Below are 25,741 nucleotides of genomic sequence, written 5' to 3' on the forward strand. Positions count from 1 at the left end.
CCAGCACTTTGACATTGTGGAACCACTTCTATATTTTCTACCAGATTCAATAAAGACTTACAACTAAGTGTTTTTAACGCAAACTTTTTTTTCTTCTCACGCAACAACTTCAGAACCCTTTGTCACGACCTTACATAGGTACCTTGGGTATAATTTCATTTAATGGCTACCAACAAACGCAGTCCGACACCAGACCATCCTTCTCTTGAGGATCCGGACACGGCTGCCGCACGCAAGGAATTGAGACAAACAGTAATCTCTGACAAACCCGACTTATCTGTCATGTCCGCCGCGAAAGTTGACCCCGCGCCCAACGCCGCCACGAGCGGCGATAAGCCATCGGGCAAAGGTTCCACATTCGATCGCGGGTCTCTTGAGGTTCGTAATAATAGTCTAAGGAACCAGGTGTCATCACCAAAGAAGAAGCGGGCGCGCGATGAGGTAGACGACCCGAACGACACCTCCTCAGATGGCGATGTATCTCCGATCGGCGTTGATTCCGCCATTTCTGAGCCCGAGAAGAAACGACCTCGCGATATCTCAAGCGAATATAAAGTAAAGGCGGATGCGCTTACTGTAAGAGTATCTGTATTGATTTAGTATTCAAATCTGTTACTGATCACCAATAGGCTTCATCCGATTCCAAAGACAGCTCCGAAGCTAAGACGGATGCTAAGAATGATACACTAAGTACCGAGAAGCAAGCGGCGACAAAGGAAGACATCGATACCGAGAAGGGAAAAAATGCAAGCACAACATCTAGCTCGGCTTTTAGCAGCTCTGGAATCGCAGGATTCGCTTCTCAAGCATCGCCGTTTTTACAACCCGGCTCGAAGCCTTTATCTTCTTTCGCTAGTCCATCTGGCTCACAGTCACCATTTGGCGCCGCTGCCCCAACATCTACTACAACATCTATATTCGGCAGTTCCAGTTTGTCTAACGGCACCTCTCCTTTCGGTCAAGCAGGAGGAGCGGCGAAACCCTTCGGTAGTACCGTCTTCGGCGGAACATTTGGCGGCAAATTTGGCGAATCTAAGCTTACTAGCTTTGGTAAGCCCGGTGAATCGTTTAAGAGCAGTAAACCGGCTAAGCCGTTCGGAGCACCCGTGAGCGAGGAGGAAGACAATAATGGAGAAGATGGTGGCAACTCTGAAGATGAAAACAGAGCTGATGACGAGAATAAAGAAGCTCAAGAGGAGAAGACTGCGACGGATGACAAGAAGAAGCCAAAGCTTCAACGAGGTGAGTTATCAGACGTCGCCATCTAGTTCAGCATAGCGCTAACGAAACTTATAGTGGTCATCGACGATGGTGAGGCTGGCGAAGCTACCATTCTGCAAGTTCGTGCCAAGATCTTCCATCTCGATAAAGCTAGCTCCTCCTGGAAAGAACGGGGCGCTGGAAACCTGAAGATCAACGTGCCTCTAGCTTGCGTCGATATCGACGAAGATACAGGTGCAGCTATTCCCGGATCCTTTGATGCATCTGCTCTAGACGGTGCCGATGCTAAGGTCGTTCGTTTGGTCATGCGACAAGATTCTACCCACCGCGTGATTCTTAACACTGTCATAATCCCGGCCATGCATTTTCAGGAAAAGTCTACAGCTAAGGCAACTCATGTACTCTTCACGGCTATCGAAGACGAGGGGGCTGTGAGCGTTCAAGTAAAGGTATATGTCCTAAGGCGTATAATATGTATTAAGTTGCTAACCGTCTTATAGATGAACACGGCGAATGCTAAGAGCTTCCTAAACGAGGTCGGAAAGATACAGCGTGAACTTCAATCAGTCTAGGCAGCTGATGAAACCAATGCTGCTCCGACTTCAGTTGCCGACAAATCTAGTTCTAAGAACGATGAAGCAGAGGGTCTCGATGCTGATGCTGAGGAACACTTGAGTGATGGAAAGAAGAATAATGAAGTAATTGATGAGGTGGCTCCCGTACCAGAGCAGGAGCTACCACCATATGTTGAATCTGATGGGGATTCTAATGATCATTTACCCCAGCCAGCCCCAAAGGAATCGAGCGGGGAAGGATCCGATAAGGAGGCCTCTAGCAGCTTGAGCCTAAAGAGCCGGTCTTCGTCTGGGGATTCAATTAAGCGTAAGGTCGCAGAGTTGGATGGCCCTGTGACGCGAGCCGGGAAGAAGAGACTCGATGCGTCCTCATTTGTCGCGAAGTGGTCCTAGATGTGTGATGCATACCACGAAGCGTTTAGAGATGGTAAGGGAGTTTTGCATGAAGCATTTTCAGGAGAGGCATGGGTACCGGTACTCTGGAAGAATTGCACGCTTATGAGGCATAGATGAACGACGGTGGCACGGATATTTGTCGGCGGCAATTCTGTGATAATAGAGCTCATACCCATATCTGTCGGACACCATTCCCCTACGCGAAATGCTCTGTGGAATAATCGTTTACGGTATTGCGTTGGATTAATCTCTAGTTGATTTTCATGAATAGAAACTTTTATTAAATGCTTCCTATTCTTATAGGCGTAGGGGAGGACTACGGAGTGATATAGTACCTCCTGGACTAACTGCCTAATTATACTTCTCTTTTATAGCTCTTTTATGCTTAAGAACGTTCTGGATAGGACCTCAGATTTCACTCTTTATTATTTGCGTACACCTAACCCCTTAAGACTCCTTTCTTAGTTGGGCGAGGTTATTTAGGTACCTACCAAAGGTACCTGATATATTACATAAAATCTACATCATTAAATGTTACCTAAGATACTTTGATGGAGCCAAGTGGTCACGTGCTTCCGCCCGCATTTCGCGCCACAAGAAGCGCGACTGGGTCGACTCTCCAGTCTACCTACTACGTCAACGCGAAGCACATATTTTCGGACTAATAGTTTTCTGACTAAGCATATTCATCCTCATGCATCTTGATTACGGATGAGATGTCTGCTCTCAAGGCAGCTACGGTTTCGAATAGAATCATTAAACGGAAGAGGAAGAGGCAACCTTCCGAAGAAGACAAAGGAGGCGATTTGGAAGAGACCCTTGAGGAACCAAACACTGAGAAATCGAGAAAGAATGCAGCATCTCAACGCAAGAAGAAGGCAAATACGGATGTTGAGTGCCAAATTGAATGGCCGCAGCTATTTAAGGACTTGGACAAGACTCATAGGGCTTTGAACTTGGTCTTCACTTTCTGCTCTACACGTAAACATATTGCGACGACTTTTGATACTATTCGGTCCTCGGTGGAGTCCAATACGAAACGAGGCCTGACAGTCGAGGATGTCGCAGCTATCGTAGCACTACGGCCGGGAGGTATCAACTTCACTTACGTGGATGAGGTAATGTTGCATACCGACATCAAGGGAGCTGAAAGAGACTCTACGTTTAAGACTGGTAAATCAAGGGATATTACTGTTCAAGGTCCCGCCCCGGATGCCTCCGTTGGCGGATTTACCGGTTTGGACGAACTTGGTAGTCGGCATCCCGACGATTTGCCATCAAGTGGTCAAGAGGTTCTTTACTTTGAGTTTGTTGACGAGGACCTCAAAAGACAAGTCCAGAGCAAAAAGACAGGAGAGCCTATAAATCCGAATAGGAGGCTTCGGGATGAGGACTTAAAAATGCCAGTTTACAGCCAGAAACAACTGACAACCCTGATTGAAAAGCGTAACCAGAAATTCACCAATGCGGTGAGTTCCTTTATAAACCGCTGCGTAGAAGAAAATCTGGATCCAGAGGTAATGATCCGCCAAGAAGCAGAAACATATATCCCAATTCCTACTCTGTCGGAAATCGCTACCCCTCAGCCAGAGCCCAGCACCATACCCGCATCGATACCTAAGGAGAGGAAGAGTATCCCTGAAATTATACAAGAAATTAAAGACAGTCCGTGGTATATGGGTCAAATTGTGCCGGATGGACACCGAGTGTTTGACGCTCAGGATCCCGTTTTCGGGGAGCTTGACTTTCTGCTGAGTCAGGATATGGTGAATGCCCTATACAATGCGAAGGGAATCACTCAGTTCTATGCTCACCAGACCGAAGCGATCAATAATCTTCACGCGGGCCGTCATGTTGTCGTCTCAACCTCGACGAGCTCAGGGAAGTCCCTCATTTACCAGCTTCCTGTCTTACACGCGTTAGAAGAAGATCCTAATACTCGAGCTATATACATCTTCCCAACGAAGGCATTAGCTCAGGATCAAAAGAAAAGCTTAAAGGAGATGCTCGCGTACTTTACAGGGCTGGGAAATGTCCTCGTTGAGACGTTTGACGGAGATACTCCGATGCACGATAGAAATCAGATTCGTGACGAGGCCCGTATCATCTTTACTAACCCGGATATGCTTCACCTTACAATTCTCCCCCAAGAAGATAGGTGGCGAACTTTTCTAAAGTACTTACGCTATGTTGTCGGCACGTAAATTCCTGGTCAGAAAAATGTATTACACAACTAATTCTTGGATAGTTGACGAATTACACTACTACAACGGCTTGATGGGCTCGCATGTTGCATTCATCATGAGACGGCTTCGACGCATATGTGCCGCCGTCGGCAACCGAAAGGTCAAGTTCATATCGTGTTCTGCTACCGTGGCAAATCCACGAGAGCATTTTAAAACAATCTTTGGAATTGATGATGTACATTTAGTTGATTTCGACGGGTCGCCATCTGGGCGGAAGGAGTTTCTCTGCTGGAACACGCCTTATAAAGATCCTGGTGACCCAACTAGCGGGCGCGGAAATGCTATAGCTGAATGCGCTCGCTTATTCTGCCAACTTATCCTACGCGGCGTTCGCGTAATAGCGTTCTGTCGCGTGAGAAAGCAGTGCGAAGAGCTAGTGAATGCTGCTAGATACGAATTAGAATCACTAGGTCGTCCGGAATGCATGGCACGTGTTATGGGTTACCGAGGTGGATATACGGCACAAGATCGTCGACAGATCGAGAGCGAAATGTTCGAAGGCAAGCTCATGGGTATCATTGCGACTACTGCTTTGGAACTGGGTGTCGATATTGGTACCTTGGACTGTGTCATTACACTAGGATTCCCATATACCATTTCAAATCTGAGGCAGCAGAGTGGGAGAGCTGGTAGGAGAAACAAAGATTCTCTATCCGTGCTGGTGGGGGATTGCTTCCCAACCGACCAGCACTATATGCAGAACCCCGATGAACTTTTCACGAAGCCCAACTGCGAACTTCAGGTTGATTTAAGCAACATGCTTGTCTTGGAGGGTCATTTACAATGCGCAGCGTATGAAATGCCGATCAAGCCCGCTGATGATGCTATCTATTTTACGAAAGACCTAGCGAAGATCGCAGAAGAGCGCCTTATCAAAGACGAGCTCGGGTACTACCACTGTCATGACAGATTTAGACCAATGCCATCAAGGTTTGTTGCGATTAGAGATACTGAGGAAGATCACTTTGCAATAGTTGATATATCACACGGGAGGAACGTGGTACTCGAGGAATTAGAAGCATCGAGGGCCTTCTTTACTATTTACGATGGCGCGATATTTTTGCATCAGGGTAACTCGTACCTAGTACGCGACTTCCAACCAGACAGGAAGATTGCCAAGGTAGAAAAGGTCAAGGTGGAATGGACCACAGAACAGCGAGATTTCACCGACGTGGACCCTGTGGAAACAGAAGCGATACGTAAAATCCCGGGCTCGCTCTCGCGCGCCTTTCACGGCTCAATACGCATTACCCAGAACGTCTTTGGCTACTTCAAAGTAGATAGGAAGCGCCGCATTCTCGACGCTGTGCAAGTCGATAATCCTCCCATCATCCGGCATAGCAAAGGCATGTGGCTCGACGTTCCGAAGCGCGCCCTTGAGATCCTCGTTGACCGGCGTCTCCACGTGGCGGGCGCTATTCACGCCGCCGAGCATGCTATCATGAGCCTTATGCCTAACTTCGTTATAAGCATGCCGGGCGACGTCCAGACGGAATGCAAATCGGGACTGAAGGAATTTGCGCGGAAGGAAACTTCGCGGAAGAGGCCTGCTCGGCTGACATTCTACGACGCGAAGGGCGGCGCCAACGGAACCGGCATTAGCACTAAGGCGTTTGAGTTCATCGACATGCTGCTCGTACAAGCCTTAGAACGGGTCCAGCACTGCCATTGTCAGACGGGGTGTCCTGAGTGTGTGTGCTCGGAGTTCTGCAAGGAGGCTAATGAGGTTATGAGCAAGGCTGGTAGCGCGGTTATAATCAAGGCGTTATTAAATATGGAAATCGATGTTGAGGCCTTGCCTATGGGGCCGGAGGATATGAGCCCGGTTGGTATTGAGACGGTGGTGTTGGCTAAGCCGGTGCCGTCGAGGGGTCAGAGGTTTGATTGTGAGGATATTAAAGTAGAGGAGGATGATCAGGATGTTGTTGTTGTCGATTAGGTTGAAGGGGCATGAGTTACTCTTACCAATTGTAACATAGGGTGAAGTCCAAATCATTTTTTCCCGGACAAGAACTATTATGCCAATCTTATGTTGGCAGGTCTATCACTGAAGAAATCTGGCCCCTATTGAGAACATTCTGAGTCCTTATCGTCTTTTACTGTAGGGAAACTTATACTATCTAAGAATAGAAATGACAAAGACGAAATATAATAAATTACGCCGGGAGATATTCGTATGACTAGAATAAGTATTTCTACCTGTGCCCTTGATTTACTCTCGCGCGTAAATAGGTGCCACATCCACAAGGTGTCTGCGCATGGAATCCTTAGGCACCAGGAATCAAACCCACCAATTCGGTACACGTTCTACGGCAAATGTCCTATCACAGGTACACCACCTAATTTGATCAGAGGGCACACCTCTCAACTTTCCAACTCGTGTATCGGCATTCCTTTGGATGTTGCAAGCTTCCAATCTGCATACTACATCTATAAACTCTTAAAATACCTACCTCCTCAAGTCCAAGCTAGAACGGACCAAACCTGGAAATACAAGCGTCAAAATGAAGCCTTACGCTTTCCTTTTTCTCCTATTTTCTTTCGTCGCTCTTGCTGCGCCTTGCACCGAGTCGCACGAGAAGGGCTACCACGACGACGTCAAGGCAGCCGCCATCCCTCAGGATCCCGTCGTTGAAGCACTGAACCGAACTGCCACTGTCACTGTTCCGCTCCTCGAGAAGCGAGATGATATCGACGACTGGAACCGGAATAACCCTGACAATCGCATCGCTGCTGTAAGTGCTGTTGGAAATACACCTAATCCCTTTCTCCTTTCTACCATCTCCAAAGCGCAATTGCTAACTCGAATATTACAGTACTACGTGTGTCCTCACCCGCGCGTTCTCTTCACCGTCTTCAACGCGAGAGCTGTATATCAGGCCTTCCAGCGCGGCGCCTGGTACGTCGCGCACCCGAGCGAGCTTCGCCCGCGATGGAGCGGCCTCGAGCACCCGCACTCGGTGGTACGTAGCCCCCCGCCCTTTTTTTTTATAGCTAGGTAGTCTCTAGAAACAGCTTTTCCTTAAAAAAGTTACTATACGTCTAGACCCCTAGGGTTCTTACCAAACAAAGCAATTACTAACAGGTAGTTATCACAGTGGCTACCAGACTACCGTGCGCAGCGCGTGGACCTAGGCCGCGCCGAAGGCGAGCTCTTCGTGTTTCCCATAAACCCCAACCCGCTCGGCGAGTGGCCCGGCGTCACCGGCGCCCCCGTCTCCGGACCCCCGGGGGACCACCGCGTCGTGTTCGACGAGCATGGGATGTTTGCCGGCGTGGCGGTGCTGTTTACGGGCGAGCCTGAGGGCACGAGGCTTGTGTGGTGCTATCCGATGCTTGATTACGGCGCGAGAGACGTGGGGGCGACGGCGGAGGGAAATCCGGGTGTGGATGAGGCGTGGCGGGATGTGTTTGATGGGCATTATTTGTTTGCGCCGGATCCGGTGGGGGGTTCGCGTCCACCGAGTAATTAAGGGTGGGTGTGTGGTTGGGTGTGAGGGGTTGGGTGATTTAACTCCCTTGGGCGCTGTGTTCTACTGTTTTATAGGGGCTGTCGTTCGGAAATGAAAATATATAGGGGTGTTTATTATTCGCCTCCTACCTATCCGCGCTGGCTATATCCTTCTGTGTTCTCTCGGCGTTAATAATATAATAATAATCATCCAAGGTAAAAAAATGAATAAATATGACAATAATTACTTGCTCATATTCATTTCATTTCGCTAAGTCACCTTTCCAACCTAGACGCGTACTAAAATAACTACCTTGTACACAAATAGGGACTCTTTAACCTTCGCTATGCTAATTCCGCTTCGATAAGGCTTTCAGATCCCATCTCGTAGCTATATATATGCACGACTTTAAAGCCAGCCCGCTTTAGAATATCCTCCCAGCGTGCTTCCGTACGTTCCCCCATGGCGCCAAGCACAAATACCAGCTGATCCATGGAGGTAACAGGCCATGTCGGGTTGCGATCAGGGACGATAATCTCATTCACAAGCAGTTTTGAGTAACCTAATTTCATCGCAGGCCGTAACTGTTCAAGGATGCGAACGCAGTCGTCGTCATCCCAATCGTGGAGCACAGAGTGTAGGTAGTACGCCCGGGCTTCTTTTACAGGCTGGGGAGTGAAGAAGTCATGAGCGGTGGCTTCAAGCACGCCTCCGCTAGAAACGGCTGAGATGACCTCAGGACGGTCCTGTAGGATAAGTTTACCGGGGAGTGAGGGATGCTTCTCTTTCAATTCTCGTAAGTCATGTCCCAGGCCACCGCCAACGTCAACGAGGAGTACGTCGTTGCCCCCAGTATTAGCATCGAACCCTTCAACAAGACGTTCCTCGATCGGGTAAAAGCCTTGATCAACCCATGAGGGCTTCCCAGCGCGATATGCGGACATGTAGTTGTTAAATTTCTCTAGGTAAGGCGGGCTCTGGTCCAGCCATGCGAAAAATGGAAGCTCTGTTTTATGAGCGCCCTGGAAAGGCCCGTCTGTTAGCTTCGTTGGAAGTGCGTACTTGATGCTCTTCAAGTACTCGGGTAGACCACGGAATGATGGGCCGGCTACGTCGTATCTGTAGATATTATAAGTACCCGTAAGTATCCAATAGGGGGGGAGCCGGATTTCGAGCTGATGGGAGGTTTTTACTACTTACGTGTAAATGATGCCGTCTCGGTACTTCGGCTCCGTCAGAGCGTTACTCAGGGGCGTCCCGACATACTTATCCGCACCCGTCTCGGCAACGACGTTCATAGCAGCAAGATGCTTTAAGGTTCGTGCTTTCACGGGCATCAATAATCTATACGACGCGGCGCAAGTACCTAGCTAGTTATTCCAGGTAACGTACCAATCAGAGTCTCATCGGCACCAGCCTTGGCAGCCAAGGCTTTTCCACTGATACCTAACTCGCCGCTATCTTTTAAAGATTCGAATAGCCCCAAATCGACCGCGATGCGGCAGTGTGCTGCTCTAGCGGGCTATGATGTTCATACCAGTCAATTCAGGGCCTCGGGAAGTGTGCGTTTCTCGAATAAGTACCTCAGCCCAGCCCATTCGCTGGATGGCTTCGCTTGGAAGCTCCAAGCTTGAAATCAAGGAATGGGCGAGATTTAGGAGTTGCTCCCGGGCTCCCGGCTTCTTCTCGGAGTACGCGGAGCCGGTTGCTTGAAGTTGGGCGAGAATGGCTTCTGGTGTGGGCGACATGTTGGGCGTTAGATGACTTATGTCTTTCAAATGGATATTGTCATTCGAGTATAAATTATGGTAGCTTGACACTAATAGAGTGATGGGGGTAAGGGGGTGATGAGAGGGGATGTGATCTATGTATCTATCTAGGTACCTACTTATAAATCATAAGGTAGGTCATAGAAGCAGTGATCTACGTGATGACAAAGATTCTATATCCGTTGGTAGCTAGAGCTGTACCGGGTAATTCCTTCTTTGAAGACCCGCTACTCATATAGGTGAATTTCACTTCATTGGTTGAGCGCCCATGAAGTGCGTAAGGGGTGATAAAAATAGACAAAATTCGGAGTTACCAGAATTAAGATAGTTTCCTACCTAACTACAGCAATGGATATAGTCCTCAATGCAACTGAAATGACCACCTACCTCTTATGCAAGGTATAGTGCTGTTGGTCTTAAGCCTAAAGAACCTGTTAAACTTAGTAACTCCTACTAAATCACGCGGCCCCATTTTCTTTCACCAAGTCTGGTTAGACTATAGACGGTTAGGCTATACACTACAGCTAACAAGATCGTAGAGCAAGGACTTGGAATATTACTTAAATTGATTATATTATCTTATGAAAGTCCCTAAGATATACTCTAACTGGTCTTAATTTACTTTTAATGCGTATCTGATATTCTATCCGGCGGAAGTAATGTGTGTAGTTCAATAGTCTGCATTGAAGTTAGATATTTAATGGATTCTTAGGAGTTAAAGCTATACGTAACACGGGTATGTTATTTCAAGCTTATTTACTATTATAAGCCTTAGGTTTTATAACAATGTTTAAACCAATGCCCATGTTCTTCACCTAGCTGCTGTAAACTAGACCCGTAAAGTCGCATAAGACGAGCCATCAAAACGGCAGACACTAGTTCTTACCCTCTTCACTTGTTCATCACTGTGTTCCTGATCCGTTTTGGAATGTCTTGGCCCATTTAGTTGAGCTGAAAGTACAAGAAGGTCTTCTATATCAAAATGGACATCAAAGCCATCTTGGAAGCCTCCCCAGTCAGTTCCAAGCCGATGGAAGAAGCCAAAGTCTTCACATTCTTCACGATGGATCAACCTTCCCCCTTCCATGGGCACCGCCTGTCCACAGATATCGTAGTGATGCGGACTAACACTATCTCGCTGTCGCACAACCAAGATCACGTCACGAGAAGAATGTGGAGCGTAAGCTACGGTCGAAGGAAAGAAAAGATGCCATTGCCAGATCTCTACATTCACGGCCTCTACGTCCAATCAGTACGTGCGGTCTACAGACACTACAAACAGTCCTTTGGCTGCCTGTGGACGGTTTCAAACCTGACAGCTTGGGTAATGAAGCGGGGCGTAGAGAAGCGCTATCGAATCTCGCAGACGTTCCATTCGCCGATGGTACTTCAGTCACTGTACCCGAACCTGCTATTCCTATACCGCGGGGCTTAGGTCGCCAGGAATTTGACGTTCTTGATGCTATTTTTATAGCGATCGATTTCGAGTATAGTCACTATTCTCCAAAATCTGGGCGCATTCGATTGAGAGAGGTTGGAATTTCGATGTTCGACACCCGTAACTTATACCATCAAAGTGGTCATTTGAATGATGCGATATCCACACAGCATTATCGTACTGTCACAGATAGTAGAAAGTTTATCTTCGGGCAGACGATCGATATCTTGCAGGACGGGCTTGTTGCTGTGCTTAAGCGCCTACTTTACATTGAAAATAACACCCTTGGGGAAATTCGAGACCTTATTCTTGTTGGCCATGGTTTTGGTTTTGAGATTAAGGCTATGAAAGGCCTTGGAATTGACCTAACACTAGCACCATCTGTTGTTGAAATATTTGATACAGAATTTCTAGGGTATGAGGTTTTTGGCAGAGACTTCAAATGTAGTCTGAGTAAGGTCACTAAAGAGATTGGGATTTTAGGGGAAAGTTTTCATAATGCAGGCAACGATGCTAACTTTACTCTTCGAGCTATGTTACTACTAGCAATCCATCGATACGACCCCTCGAAACTAGATAGAGCTCAGAAGGAAAGGATAGAGATGTATAAGAAGCTAGCAAATTTTTAGAGTTCAGATGTCTGTAAGATTATACAGGGCTTTTGAGGCCTTTCGGGCTCCAAGAGGCGAATCTGGTTTCGTGCATCAGTCATAGAGGTGTGCACGAAGCAGCGCTCTTCTGCGATATTGTCGCCAACTTGAGGATCCCCCATCATGTAACGGAGTTGTGACGTTTAGTTCTGAAAACCAGAAGTGAAAGTAATTGCTGACAATTGGAGATACCTAAATTAATCCAATTATTGGTTCGAGAATCTTATGGAATGGAAATCTTAATGACTTGATTATCTAAAGGAAACTATGGAAAAAGAAAGAAATCGATAACATCTTCCCGAGTCTGGGTTGAAACGACCCAAGCCACTCTGTTGCAGCCAGTGTTCGCAGCCATATTGGACATGGCAAAGCCCGCAGCCTTCCGCAACTTATCCCGATTCCGCCGCCCTGTGGTTATTATTCTAAAGACACCACTTATCTAAACCGTATTAATTAATATGATTTCTACCGTCACGTCCCGTTCTTAGTTATACTTAACTGACTATGACTGGTAGGAAAAACAACTTAAATGCTACATTTACCAAGTAGAAGCGTCGTTTCGCACCATACGTCCCGTTCTCGTGATATTGGGAAGCTCTGTTTCGACTCCCGAAACCCCGCCAGGTGGAAATTCATACGAAACGCATCTGAAGGCTTCCCCGAATTACGGCTTACTGGAAGATTTTACGCCGTCACAGTGATAAAGGTGATCCTCGGCTAGATGATTATGTATTACCTAACTATAACCTGGACTTGGCCGATAAAGAAGCGCCGATGATCTTTTTATAGAGATCGATAGCCATGTCAAAGTATAGTATATTGTTAGTGTTTACCCCTATTTAAGAATAAGTAACACAGATGTCATTAGGGACCTTAGCTACTGACAACTCTTTAAGAGCAATAGAATATCGGTTATTTACCTATTCATTCATGATATAGGACGTCGTAGAATATGAGGAAATATACTTAAGCTTTATAGTTGGTTGTTAGTTTAGTGCAATCGGACATATAGCCCCCTTTTTAACAAATCATTATTGTATATGCATGAGTATCCCTTAGGTATATGCAAAGAGATTTCGAGCTAGAGTGAATTAAACATAGTGTGGATGATAATGAAATGATGTAGCAGGTGATCTAAAATATTATCACAGCGAACAGTTACTTGGAAGATGACGACGGTGGTTACTGAGAGGTTCCTTGGGTGCCTCACCCAGATAGTTATCAAAAACGAGCCAAGCTGACCATAATAGAGGTTTATTCAAACCAACACGCAGCAGGATCATGTCTGTTGACCGAGTCAACTCCTCCTAAGCACCTTCACCCAATGTCACGGGATATTATGTTCGTATTATTAAAAACTGGGAATAATTGTATTAAAGAATTATGAGTATGTACTGGCACGCTATCTTTAAAGTCGTTACTATTTGTGCATATCCCAACCAAGTCGTGTGACTCTATCCCGTTTTAAAAAGATGCCCCCAGTCTATTCTTTCCTAGCCGTATCCTGCTTGTCTAGGAGTAAGCTCTATGTCTAATGCTCTAATTCGGCCTTGCGTTCTCATTAGTGGTAGACATGACCACAGTCCTCGCCGACTGGCCCCACGGGCCAGTTAAGGTGCAAGTTAAGGGGTTGAATTTGCCCATCTGGAGACAGAACATGTACGCATTTGGGTCGCTTGAGTTCCCTGGGTTGGACGTGAGAATGTGTGTGGCATCTAGACCCGCGCTATAGATACCCTATTAGTAAAACTGATCATGTTCAGAGAAAGAAGTTTTACTTACCCGTTAGAATCGAGCTCCTCAAATAACTCGACGCGGAAGTTTGTAGTGCCAGTCCACCCATCGGCTGGCAGACGGAATTGCAACCCCGGATTGGCGCACGCAGTCCATTCCGTTGGACCCGGGTTGGTGCCAGCAGGCCAAGCAACTCTGCAGGTTGTGTTGAGGGCGGCGCTGCTGGTTGATGAGGCGTCCGGGTAAGTTACGGCGACATTGACAAAGGAGTTAACGGAGTCGAGCCCGTAGACTCCGGGATACGGAAAGGCAGCGCTAAGGCTGGTGATTGTGAATTCAGGGGTGTCTCGGGGCTCAAGGGGGAGAGCAAGAGCGGAAGAGAGAAGAGAGAGGGCGGAGGTTAAGATGGTTTGTTTATACATTATGGAGGAAGAGTATAGATATGATCTATATAAAGTAGAATGGTTGGTTGGTATAAGTGAAGTAATATTTTGAGTCTTGCTTGTGAACTTTGAGCTGATTTTCAATAGAACTGGAGGAATGGAAACATGACTTATTACAACGATGATGCATTCTACTTATATTCGAGCAAAAAAAGTCAAGTCCTACGAAAATGATGACGATAATCCAATCTATCAGCTCATGATCTCATTACGGCCTCTTTGGATTCTCTGCGATTGGTATCTATACGCGAGCCCGTGTTCGCTGACTGCGCCTTAGAAGGGAACCTCCGAATGAAAGAAAAGCGTATCCAAATACGAGAAATCTCGTAACGGTGCTGGTATTATTATTCCCTATGGTATTTTGTTACACGAGAGTGCCACATGGCTGCTGAGGTGAGGTGGCGAAGAGCAGTGCTATTATTGAAAAAAAAAAACGATAGCGGAAGATCGGATCACCCTTTAATTGGCTTCATTTTTTCAAGTGAGCAAATCCGGACAAGGCGGTCCAGCTGAGCTGTCAGGGTTGCTAGGCGAGTTCCAAACCCGTCCACGCCTTGCCGCTATTAGTTAGCTCTAGTGGATTATACAGGTAGCTGAGCACGCGGATAATCAATATCAATCGAGTCGATACGATGATTTTATTCTCCATACGATGTGGCTAAGCTGAAAGTTACTCGTGATATAGCATCAAGAGACTGTGGTTATTCAATAGAATACATACCTCCGAAAGCCTATAGTTAAATGTAAATGAAAGGTCATAATTCCCTATAGGCTATAGCAGTCTCACTTCACTTAGTCAACAATGGCGCCGCTACATACAAGTTCATAAATCCTTTTTTCAATCTCTCCGGAATTCCCGCAATACTCTTCATCTCGTCCGTAATGTTCCACTTCAAACTATCCGCTAAGGCCCCTACGAATCCCTTTTGCCCGTCGTCACCTGAGCCGAGCGCTGGGTTGGACCATGCTTTGTACACTGCTATGTACTGGTCTTCCACTTGATCAGTGGACGGTTTATCGGGTGCCCAGGCTTCGTCGGCGTCAATGATAGTGGGGAATGGGTTCTCTGAGGAGAGACGCTGTAGATCTGCATCGGCGACTTGGTAAGCAGGGAAAGGGTCGGGGGCCATGGTGGGCTTGGGAGCGGTGATTAAGACTCCGGACATAAGGGTGACAGCCCCTTTGTCGTTATTAAGGAGGTCACGAATGTTGTTACCGCTGGTGCGGGGATCGGTGGATGAGCAGTCTGCCATGTGTTAACTTTGCATAACGGTTATTAGTTCGTGCATAGGTGATCGCGACTTACACTTAGCCCACAGACCATATGGTAGGCGGTTGAGGTACTTATCGTACTGCCATCCATCATCTGGTTCATTCTCTCCTTCCTGTTTAACTACCACCGTAATAGTCGATGTTAGGGTTTGCGTGAGCTTCATCGGCTTACCATAGATATCGTCGTGCGTAAGGATAGCACTCCCGTTGGGATCGTTCTTGACGGCATTGACTGGCATTTTGCATTCTACAACGAAGGAAAAGGAGCCGGCGCGTACAACCCACGGTGTCGTCTGGTCGCGCTCGGGATTGTCCTCTGGGTTCAAGAGCCCAGATTGGGCCAAGAAGTTGTGGCCCTCGTTCTCTTTTTCTTCTTGGACCTTCACATCGTCTCCAGCTCCTATAGCGAGTTTGCCACTAGTAGCCGCGGATCGCGCCGGGCTTGTACCTGTCTGCAGTACCAGAAGATAGAAGTCGTGGAGGCTGACAGCCTCGTTTTGGCTTTGGTTGTTGCCAAAGTTGATGTCGAACCCGACGATCCAGAAGTCGACGTGGACACGACCAGCGATTGGTGGGCCCCAGAGGTACAGCTGGGCGCCAATCTCGACCGAGATGCGGATGTGGATAAACCAAATATCGATGCTAAATCCGACTCCGACGGAGACGCCGGCATGCATATTAAAGTAGAAGGGCTTATAGTTAATGAGGAAGTCGGCGAAAGCATCGAACCAGGCCGACAGTGGCCCAGCAGACAAGGCAGCGTGCAGACGACCTCCAGCCATACATGCCTTAGGTGTAATAGCAAAGTAAGCCTGACCCGATATAGTGAGGCCACCGCCGAGATTCCAGCTGATTCCCAGACGTGGCGGATTTGGGAAGCCAACAGGCAAGTTGAAAGCTTGATGGTAACCGCCGAGGGTGAAGACATACTGGCCAACGATCGACTGGTCAGCGTGCGGAGCGTCGAACCAATAATATAGACCAAAGCCACCAGTGAGGTGGCAGTTAGGATCTAGTATATAGGAGCGTGGGGACAGCTGGGCGTCAATCTTGAGGGTACCGTAGTCGAAGTCAGCTATGGCTGATATACCTAGCTCGACGTGGGCTATCTTGAAGGATGAAGCAGGTGTGGGGACATCAGCCTTGGCTACGGCAAATATACCAAGCTTTACAGAATTTCCGAACTGTACGACTACGACGGCATCAATAGCTAGCATCTGGAAAGCGCCGACACCCATGCCAACAGCCAACCAGTACGTCTTGTCTAGTGGCTTGAACCAGCCGCCTGCGCCTGGGTCGACAAGCTTCTCTAGGGCTGCCATAGCATTTTCGCTGCCGCTAAGCTGCGAATTAGCAATAAAGGGGAAGTCATAAACCTCATCAATTGTCGGCAGGCGAACGCTGCTGTTGTAGCCGAAACCACCACAGATGGAATTAATTTCGGCAAACTCGAGCGTCACAAGTGGGCCATTCAGCTTGGCGAAAACGAAGACGGTCTTAAAGCCATTGGAAGTGCCCTTTGGCGTTACTATGCCGTAGAAGCCAGCAGCCTCAAATTGGTACAGTTTCCAGCCGACGGTAAGACCTCCGGCGTAGTAGTCGAGGCCTCCTTCGTTGCCATGTCGAATGACACCGGCGATCGACAGGGGTGACTGTTCAAACGATGCTGCCAACCCCATAATGACGGGTGTGATTTGAGGGGTTCCACTAAGCGTTGTAAAAGCGAAGCCGAGGGAGAAGCCGACTAGGGAGAAGCCCAGCGGACCGAGCTGGAAAGTGGCATCAAACATGATGGCCAGCATCTTGTCCTTATACTTCAGGCCGACGTTGCTGATTGATAACGGGCCAGCAATCTTTTTGTACGGTGCCTGAGCGCTTGGAGAGCCGTCATCGACCTCGCCTTCGCCTGCCTTGAGCGCCATTCTGCTGGATGACGATGGTTTCATAAATTCGTAGTCGAGCAGGCATGTTCGTACGCCCGTGCTACTACGTATAATAACACCAAAGTGGCATCCGGACGCTAGCAAAAGATCTGCTTGCGTTCGTTTCTCCGGCTTGATCTTATCGTTGACAAGAATCAGATCCTGCCCAGTGGCCTGCAGGCTGTGGTTGAGCTCGTCCCAATCTAAACGTGCCAGACCCGTTCCCTTGCCAGGCGCCGTGCCTTGTTGCGGCTTGTCCTGTACCCAGAGGAAGTACAACTCATCGAGAGGCTGCGTCAACGTGCCGATGAGAGGTAATTCGAGCTCTACCTTGGTGAAGCCGTTAATATAAACCTTGAATAGCCGCTTAGATGGTGTCTTAGGGCCCCAGGTCGTATTATGCATTTGAACAAAGTCAATGTGCACATTTGCGACATTGAGCTGCGAAAGGAAGAAGAATGACTCCTGATCGACCCCGGACACATTCTCAGCAGCTGGGGTTTTATTCTTAACCATATCAATCCTGAAGGCATCCTGATTATCGCCCACAAGCTGCGTATTGTAGACGAAATCAGGAAGATCGATGTCGGGCCCTAAGATGGCTGCTAGCACGTCTCCAATTTTCGCAGATTTATCTCCTGGGTTAAGCGTAGCCGAGAAGGTGAAGTCATGGTCTTTATATGTAAAGTTAAGCCCAAGGCTTAGGTCAGCAATTAGGAGGTCTCCTTCAACAGTAAATTCGCTTCCGGTCGACTTTCCACCGGTTGTTTTGGTGTATTTGTACTCAACAGCTAGCGTGTCGATGGCAATTGAATTTATCAGAGGCCCAACGTGAGCTTTAGAATCTTCATCGAAGAATTCGACCAGAGCCGAGGCGTATAGCCCTGTTAGCGACGCCTTAAGATCCCATCCTTTAGTAGCTGAGTCGTAACTTAAAGACCCCTCAATGACTGCAGGCAAAGAGTCTTCTGATGCGTCTTGGCTTGGTTCGATGGTAGCACTGACGAAAATGCTGAGGGTAAAGGAGCTGCTTTTCCCCCAGGTAAACGAGCCTTCAAGCGTGACCTCGCCTAGGCGCGGCTGAGGTGTCGAATCTGCAGGGGCAGGGTTACTTGTGACAGAGCACTGGATATTAAAGGAATTTTGCGTCAGCGCGATATAAGCGAGTGATATCTTCGAAGGTAGGGTGTCTGGGATGTTCTCTACTGTCTGGCCGGGAATTAGAGATGCAATGTCAATTGAATCCGCTGGAGACGACGTCAATGGCTGTAGATTAAACCATTTCTCTACATGTGGTAACAGATCTGTGTCTATGGACAAGTCGAAATCTTTTAATTTCCAGTTAGCTATCCGCTCATTTGTCGCGTGATACATCGGTCTACTTACCGTTCCACAGCTTGCCGGCTAGTTGACCGAATCCGCCGGTAATGTTGTTCCAATTATACGAAATGAGAAATACTGGCCTTGAGCCGGATTCACTTATGCCGAAGTTGGCCGAGACCTCGATATCAAAAGAAAAAGACGACAGCTTCCGGTTATCTGGATCTTTCGTGTCCAGACTGAGCGTCATTCTGCGCAGGTTGAAGTTGGAAAGGACATTGACATTATTTTCCTTCCTGTTCAGAATGCCATCGATAATCCAGTTTAATGAATCGTCAATCAGGGATTCAAGCCACTTAAGTATCCCCACCAAGGGGTCGTTAGACTCGAATTGGAATGTGAGAAACATGTTATATTCGCTAATTTCGATGCTTGCAGTTGTAGAAACCTCCGGGTCTTTAGAACCACTGCCTTGAAGAGAGCATACAATACTAAAGGCGAGAGACCCCCTAAAAATAGGCTCTGGTCCCGTTTCGGTTGCCGCCAGGAGCATGTCCTTGTAGAAAATGATATCAGCGTTGCCAATGGTGAGTCCTCTAAGAACTCCCCCCAGAACGCCTTGTAATGGTTTGAAATCAGGCACCTCAAACTGTAGGCGCATCACGACGCTCTGGTACGAGGCAGGTGAATACCAGAGGGCATTGCGCTTTGGATCCCCTTGTCCAGGAGTCGTAAGCGTTGCAGTCAGTTCCAGTAGCTCGCTTGGTACGTAATCAACCATGCCCTCACTCCCAGCGTATGAAAATAGGCTGCTGAGCTTGCTGGTAGGAGTTGCGGCTAATTTACTAAAGTCGAGACCGAGCGTCAGCGTGTTCCCTTCTCCGTCGACTCCGGGTGAGGGAATTCTAGGGACGCCTGATCCATCCAATGACGGGCCAAATGTGAATAGGAGCACATCGCTCGCCGAGCTGAATACAAGCGGCCATGGCTGTGTGAACTGTAATTCGAAACTCTCGATATCTTTCAAATTAGAACCGAGTGTGACCGAGCTGGTAGCTGTAGAATCGAGTTCCCGAAACCATTTATTCGTCTCATCACTATCGTCAAGGCTGGCTGACAGACTCGGCTTGCTAGCTAGAATAATGACTTTGTTGTCGTTAAGGTTAGCCACAAATGTATCTATAGGGCTATCTTCGTCGAGTACGTTGATGTTTTCGCCTGGATCGTGTTCTGCCGAGCTGGCATAGATGTAGTAGAGCTCATTACTCTGTACGGCCTGAGATGAAGGCTCGTCTGGAATGTTGCCGGCAGACATTGTAGGCGTTACTCCCACGATGAGTTTAAGGTGCTGGACCAGCTACCTTAGTTAGTGTGCATAATTCGCGCCAGTCTCCTTTTCAGTGTTGCTACGTAGCTACCCGTGTTCCCCTCTTGGAAGTCAGTGAGTAGAACTTTAGTCTTAGGCAAAATCGATAGAAGTCTTGCCGCGTATGAAGCCCCGCGAGAACAATATTACAAACAATGCATCGAAACACACACCAAGGCCAAACCCCGGATGGAGACAACTCGGCCAAGGGATGGGAAGTCAAAACTCTACCTCGTTTTCCTTGTGACCAAAACCTGTCATAAATCTCCACGCCGGTTTCCATTGCGTAGGTCGCTGAGAACATCCGTCTAAGGCGTGTTGGACAGGTGTGAATCTAGAACTGCATGTAGTTCGTTGTAATGGTGTATATGTGCATATTCCATGTCTTACATCAGGAGGTATCTTACACACCCATATGTGCTAATGTATGTCAATGTGGGGTTCTAGACTATTGAAACCTGTCAGATTGACCACATGACCAAAAGGTATCTTGTAATGTCATAAATGTCATTACTTAATATATGCGACAAAACCTTACCTACCCGACAGCCAATCAGATGTGTAGTTCTTTCCCTTTTTTTTCCATTAGGTATCTCTACCACATAGCAAACGGGACTGAAACAATCAATATTCTCTCCAACGTTCTCCAACCTGCCAACGTCAATCAACGTCAATCAATCTATACCTACCTGCCTAGGTAGGCATCATACATATCGGGGAGCTCGCCTAATGCAATATGCAAACGACCTTTCATAGCCTCTCATCTCGCAAGTCATCCCACCATCGCTTTTTACTTTCTTATTAACTTCGCCAATTTTACGAACGAATGACGACTAAGAGTATCTGCTCCAAGTTTTTATTGACTTGGCGGGAGAGTGCATCGCATCCGGCTAGATAACTTTCTGCAGATTCACCGCAACTTGCGATCAGAGAATCTTACCAGACGGGTACGCTACCGTACGGCAGACGTGAGAATCGATACGTTAGATCTAAAATGGCCAGACTGTCTATGCACGCCATCGCCGAGAACTATACGAAGCATTCTTCTCCGAGGATGACCGTGATATACCGGCATCCTAGTTACCTAGAGATACTCAGCTAGCAACCAGACACTCTTCGCCAATGTTGCCTGTAAGATACCACCTAGCTCACGTAATGACGTTCATGTGAACCTCATGCATTCGTAGCACAATGTGTGTTTAGTTGCTAGCCTAGGGGAGAGACTACGATGACTTTGGAGTACCTAAAGGCTATATTCTTAGGTTACTAGGACAAATATTCGGTAGGGCTAAACGGCTTCTATTGTAAACTTATCATTCTTGCCCATTGTTTCCAGTCGTTTTATACTGCTAGAGCTGGTTTGATCTGCGAATCTCAAGCTCATCACAAGTCCATCACAAGCTTAGCGACAATGTCGACTACCCAGGACTTCGATGCACTCCTCGTGCCCATGCAGCTGGATGCCTTTGTTCTCAATAAAGCTGTATGTGGTACTGGAGATGAAGGCGATACGAGTGCCCATATCTGTCCCATAACACAGCCTAACTATACCTTTTTACGCCTCGAAAACTTCCTGATCCAAAGCGATATCCAAAATCACGCCGACTTACACAACACGGCCCCGGCTGAAGTCAATTCGCGTATGACGGACCTGGGCGCGCGTCCTACTCCCCAGCCATTGCGTCATCGCTACGGTGTTTATGTCCACTGGACGCTACCACGCTTCTACCGGTCAGGAGTGGCATCCAGCGAGACGGTGCCTGAGGTCTCGCGTAGACAAGAACGACTTCGGCGTGGATTAAAAGCGACGCCCTTAGGGACCGAACAACCTGCTCTTATTACGCCTGATTTTGTTCAACCACCTACGCGTTGGGTTGTGGTTCGTAGGATTGACATCGACAGTATTCAGCCAGAAACAGCCAAATCGGCGTTTGCAGGTCATGAATATGAGGCATGGGTAGTGGAAAGTGACCATCTCTGGTCACTTGACGATATCCCGCTCAATGTCGACTTGCAGATAGATCTGGCACCTTTTGTCACTGGTAAATCGGGCCCAGACGTCAATATCGAGGAGCAGGCTGAGATTTTTATCGGACGCAAGACACCACTAGCTGAATGGACTCCTGACGACCCCAATTCGGATGTCCAGCCACCCAATATCAGTCTTCTACGCAGCGGCAACCAACTCTTTGCCGATTTTCAGATGCACAACTCGAACGTCTTCAGTATTCTTGACAATTTTGAGTACGCTGACAAAAGTGGCAAGCCTCAATACTTAACCCACGCTAAGGCTAGCTACTATCTCCTGGGTTGGCATTGGAAGGACGATGCCGACCCGCTCTGGAACTCTACCAAATCTACTGCACATGGGGCAAGTTTAGAATCCCTCTTCATGAAAATGAAGGGTGCCGACAAGAATCCGAATGACTGGAGCGACTGGCTGGACGACACGAGTCAGCTGCGCACATTATGCCACGGCGCCATGTACGACGTAATTTGGGATCAGGATAAGAAGCCTACTACGACGCCGGCAGATGAATACAATGCCCGCATCAGCGACCCGACGCAGGCAGCTGTGTCAGTTGGAACTACTCCCATGGATGCGCTAATATCTTACTGCCATGCTCGCAAGGGTGAAGGCGATATTGACCAGTTAGAAGAGGACATTCTTGCACTCGAGTCATTACTGCTTTCACGCGACGATGGTGTCGAAGCGCAACGTGAGGCTAAGAATACCATCTACAATTGGTCCTTCAATCGCTCACCTGGAGGGTCACACTTTCACTTCTCGGGCGAGGATGAAACTAGTAAACAGCCGGTAGAGCCTAAGAGACCGGCAGTTCTGAAGCTGTCTGAATTAAATCAAACACAAAGTTTATTAGACAGCTGCAACACCGTTATGAAGCAATACCGCTGGGACATGTTCTCGTTGTGGTGGGGGTTTATGAGCGACGTGGGCAACGGCGAGGGTAGCAGTAACGAATCCGAGACTGAGGAATACAAAAATAAAGTGAATGCCCTAGCAGAGCATATAGGAAGCCTGCAAGGCCGCATAGAACAGTTGCAAACAAATATTGATGATTTACTAAATCCACAGGATAGTTCACAGAACCTCCTAGCGACAGCTAAAGCGGCAAGCAAGCCTGTCTTCTACCGTGCAAATGACCCGACGGTCCTCATTGGCGGCATCCCATCTGGTTGGCCTATTGATTACCTAGATAAGGTAGCTGTCCGCGCGCCCACTCAGATCATTCCCGCCAGCGACACTTCCAATCTACCAGCTCCCTTGAAGGACCTGTCTGATCTTCTAAAAAGGCAGCTCCCTGACATCCTCAGGGTACCTGCTAGTGCTTTAGTAACTGAGTTCTACATCATCCAACAAGATGATAGTGATTCTAGCGAGCTACCTGAGGGTACATCTTACCCTCAGTTTCACGATCCTAATACCGCCGTTTCGGATGGGAGTTTACGCGACCAATGGGGGAACCGGCAGCCATGGTTCCCCCTTTACGTGGAGTGGGAAACTGAGTACACGCACGTGCCTTTCAACTACTGGAAGCTTGACGAACATACTGCCCGCCTTTCAGTCAATGAAATGGTACGCTACGGCATCACCGTTCCCTCCACAGACGGCCAGGAGCCACCGCCACTATGGCAGGCGCTGCTTGATGAGCAGAAGGGCAATGGTCCGGACACGCGTGTGCTATCTGGTCGGGTACTCATCTTACCGCAGCCAAGCTTCTCGCTTGGCGCTAAGATAGCACAACTCTTTGACAACACACCGCCAGATATTCTGGACAAGTATTTATCGAAGGAGGAGCGTGTCAACTTACGAGAGAATGTGTCAAAACTGTCGTACTTGTCGATGCCGCTCTCTGGATTTACTAATGGCATAGTGACGCTGGCAGATGGTAGCCACATCAAACCTGAAAACAAGACTATTGACTCAGGGATTGAGTCCAGCTCAGCTATTGCAGCGGCAGTTAACAATAAGGCAGGTTTAAGTAAAGAACACATTGAACTGATCCAGGGAGAGTCGGCCTCAACACCGTACATAGCTTTAGCGAACTTCCTCGACAGTGCATGGTGCCCCTTTAAACCTGTGACACACGGGCAGTTTAGGTACGTCATTAGCCTCTTTAATTTTCATTATTTACGCTCCGTTTACTTACTTTCTATAGATTCCGCAAGCTCAACATCATCGACAAATTTGGCCAAGCCTTAGTTCCTATCGATCAAAACCCGCAAGTCAATGGCCCTCCACCCTTGTATCCTTGTATCAGTGACTTCTATGAGCCGCAAACCATCAAGCTCGATGGTAAGGACTACGCCAACACAGTAATCAAGGATAGCGCTGCCCAATGCGAGTTTCTTCAGCTTCCACCACAAATTAATCAGAACGCACGTCTTAACGCCAGCTTTGTCAAGCGTATTGCCGACGATCCAGACAATGAAAAAAAGGTTTTCGGGGCCCTCAAGACACCTTCTAGGGACTCCCCTGGATCGGCTGCCTGGCGCCCGGCATCTGAATGGGAGAATCCCATCTGGGGCTGGGTTATTACAAATTATGCCGACTACGGTATCCAATTGTTCCTAGCAGACGGGACCTTTTACCGTGAGGTTCGCTTCGGTGGACCTCTTGGGACGTTAGACGCGCCGAAGTGGTTACCCTTTAGTCCCAATAAGGATGCCCAGTCGACTCCCGAGACACGCCAGCTCGATGCCCTCGTCAACAAACTCGTCGATCGTGATTATCTGCATGGCTTCTGGACCATGATTACGAGGGCACAAGAGACGCTGTCGGCCGCACCCAACGACTATGCTCAGTTTCTCAACTCCATTGTAGGCAAGCCGCTGGCCCTCGTCAATACGGGCTGGTCTCTCGAACTAGACTCACCTCCATTCAAAAATCAGAGTACCAGGAGCAAGATTACAGACCCAGAGCGTGCCTTAACGAAGCTAACTGATACCGAAAGCCAGAAAGATTACTATCAGTTCCAAGTGCGACTAGGAGACCGTGATGCTGCCTATGACGGGCTAGTGGGATATTTCGATACCACAGCCCCTGGTACCGACGAGCTCAATCTTGACTATATCAGAACTTTCTTTGCCCCAGATGACGAGAAAGTTGTGCCACTAAAGCCTCTCAATACTGACGAATATCCACTCTTAACACCCTTCTGGGAGCCCCCCTTCCCAACCGAGCCTTCCTACAGTAACCCTGTTGAACCAGCTGACTTCGACAATCGTCGCAACGCGCGGATGTCAGTCTTCGGCGCTATAATCGACCCATTTACACCTGTACACGCGTACTCATCCTTCCTACCAGCGTCAGAACTACTACTGCCATCATGGACATGGCAGAAGGCTATGAACACTATGACTGCATTCTTCCATGCGGGGCCTCTGACATTACCTCTCGGCGATGTACCGCCCTATGATCCCTCGCAAGTGCTTACAACACAGAATGCAAGAGACATTCCCAAGCGTGATCTACCATTGCCGTCGCTTGGCGTTGGGGACTGGAGCTGGTTCGAGCCATATTCTGTCAATGAAAAGGGGCATGGTGAACCTGCATTCAACCCCTTTGGCATTGAGAGGAGGGGCGATTTAACGAAGCCCGGGTTCCAGGACGGCCCGTATACTGCCGTCGAGGGATTCTTGCAGTTGAGGAATCCTATCATGATGCCCAAAGAGTAGAACACACGGGAAGGTAATCTAAAGTTTCTAATTTGATAAAGCTCAGCGTTATTGAGGTTCTCCTATCAATGGATACTTGGTACAACACGTTCATTACGGTCTCTAGTATAAGATGTGAACAGCACATCAAATCTTGCTTTATTCAGTGACTTGTTTTATATTAGTACCCTAGTTTAGGTGCTTAACTCAACAATCACTTATAGCAATACCAATAAAATAAGATAAGATAGTTGAATA

General features: G+C 48.0%; 7 protein-coding genes across 7 annotated transcripts; 4 read left to right on the forward strand and 3 right to left on the reverse strand.

Moving 5' to 3' along the window:
* Positions 1 to 162: 162 nt before the first annotated feature.
* On the forward strand, positions 163 to 6,377 carry F4817DRAFT_361136 (P-loop containing nucleoside triphosphate hydrolase protein; the record flags this gene model as incomplete). The annotated part of the gene is made up of 8 exons (XM_049306364.1): positions 163 to 555; positions 630 to 1,242; positions 1,297 to 1,670; positions 1,722 to 1,787; positions 1,851 to 2,161; positions 2,944 to 3,661; positions 3,710 to 4,388; positions 4,441 to 6,377. 8 exons carry the CDS (start codon positions 163 to 165, stop codon positions 6,375 to 6,377), a joined length of 5,091 nt encoding a protein of 1,696 aa, XP_049155628.1.
* A 224-nt stretch (positions 6,378 to 6,601) lies between these two features.
* Positions 6,602 to 7,981, forward strand: F4817DRAFT_348235 (uncharacterized protein). The gene is made up of 2 exons (XM_049304659.1): positions 6,602 to 7,401; positions 7,537 to 7,981. The coding sequence occupies exons 1-2, from the start codon at positions 6,943 to 6,945 to the stop codon at positions 7,909 to 7,911; spliced, it is 834 nt and encodes a 277-aa protein (XP_049155629.1). The 5' UTR covers positions 6,602 to 6,942; the 3' UTR covers positions 7,912 to 7,981.
* Positions 7,982 to 8,234: 253 nt separating this feature from the next.
* Positions 8,235 to 9,638, reverse strand: F4817DRAFT_319310 (putative O-methyltransferase; the record flags this gene model as incomplete). Its single annotated transcript, XM_049301046.1, has 4 exons — positions 8,235 to 9,009; positions 9,091 to 9,214; positions 9,283 to 9,412; positions 9,474 to 9,638. 4 exons carry the CDS (start codon positions 9,636 to 9,638, stop codon positions 8,235 to 8,237), a joined length of 1,194 nt encoding a protein of 397 aa, XP_049155630.1.
* Positions 9,639 to 10,641: 1,003 nt separating this feature from the next.
* On the forward strand, positions 10,642 to 11,726 carry F4817DRAFT_367969 (uncharacterized protein; the record flags this gene model as incomplete). The annotated part of the gene is made up of 2 exons (XM_049307192.1): positions 10,642 to 10,839; positions 10,929 to 11,726. The coding sequence occupies 2 exons, from the start codon at positions 10,642 to 10,644 to the stop codon at positions 11,724 to 11,726; spliced, it is 996 nt and encodes a 331-aa protein (XP_049155631.1).
* Positions 11,727 to 13,098: 1,372 nt separating this feature from the next.
* On the reverse strand, positions 13,099 to 14,120 carry F4817DRAFT_348242 (uncharacterized protein). The gene is made up of 2 exons (XM_049304660.1): positions 13,530 to 14,120; positions 13,099 to 13,473 (listed from the first exon to the last, which is right to left on the reverse strand). The coding sequence occupies exons 1-2, from the start codon at positions 13,901 to 13,903 to the stop codon at positions 13,287 to 13,289; spliced, it is 561 nt and encodes a 186-aa protein (XP_049155632.1). The 5' UTR covers positions 13,904 to 14,120; the 3' UTR covers positions 13,099 to 13,286.
* Positions 14,121 to 14,493: 373 nt separating this feature from the next.
* Positions 14,494 to 20,261, reverse strand: F4817DRAFT_348244 (uncharacterized protein; the record flags this gene model as incomplete). Its single annotated transcript, XM_049304661.1, has 3 exons — positions 18,505 to 20,261; positions 15,231 to 18,446; positions 14,494 to 15,170 (listed from the first exon to the last, which is right to left on the reverse strand). Coding segments are annotated over exons 1-3 (4,919 nt in total), but the record flags the coding sequence as incomplete, so codon positions are not given.
* Positions 20,262 to 20,888: 627 nt separating this feature from the next.
* Positions 20,889 to 25,692, forward strand: F4817DRAFT_232818 (uncharacterized protein). The gene is made up of 2 exons (XM_049298943.1): positions 20,889 to 23,926; positions 23,986 to 25,692. Exons 1-2 carry the CDS (start codon positions 21,216 to 21,218, stop codon positions 25,502 to 25,504), a joined length of 4,230 nt encoding a protein of 1,409 aa, XP_049155634.1. The 5' UTR covers positions 20,889 to 21,215; the 3' UTR covers positions 25,505 to 25,692.
* Positions 25,693 to 25,741: the final 49 nt, after the last annotated feature.

The sequence above is a fragment of the Daldinia loculata genome (genome assembly GCF_022478755.1).
Source record: "Daldinia loculata strain CBS 113971 unplaced genomic scaffold F4817scaffold_58, whole genome shotgun sequence".
Classification (NCBI taxonomy): domain Eukaryota; kingdom Fungi; phylum Ascomycota; class Sordariomycetes; order Xylariales; family Hypoxylaceae; genus Daldinia; species Daldinia loculata.

Bases quoted from the DNA above. Each gene is read 5' to 3' on its own strand.
- F4817DRAFT_232818 (XM_049298943.1), top strand. From the start codon at position 21,216: ATGTCGACTACCCAGGACTTCGATGCACTCCTCGTGCCCATGCAGCTG. The intron at 23,927-23,985 runs GTACGTCATTAG...TACTTTCTATAG, and splicing joins GTGACACACGGGCAGTTTAG to ATTCCGCAAGCTCAACATCA.
- F4817DRAFT_348235 (XM_049304659.1), top strand. From the start codon at position 6,943: ATGAAGCCTTACGCTTTCCTTTTTCTCCTATTTTCTTTCGTCGCTCTT. The intron at 7,402-7,536 runs GTACGTAGCCCC...TAGTTATCACAG, and splicing joins TCGAGCACCCGCACTCGGTG to TGGCTACCAGACTACCGTGC.
- F4817DRAFT_348242 (XM_049304660.1), bottom strand. From the start codon at position 13,903: ATGTATAAACAAACCATCTTAACCTCCGCCCTCTCTCTTCTCTCTTCC. The intron at 13,474-13,529 runs GTAAGTAAAACT...GGGTATCTATAG, and splicing joins GAGGAGCTCGATTCTAACGG to CGCGGGTCTAGATGCCACAC.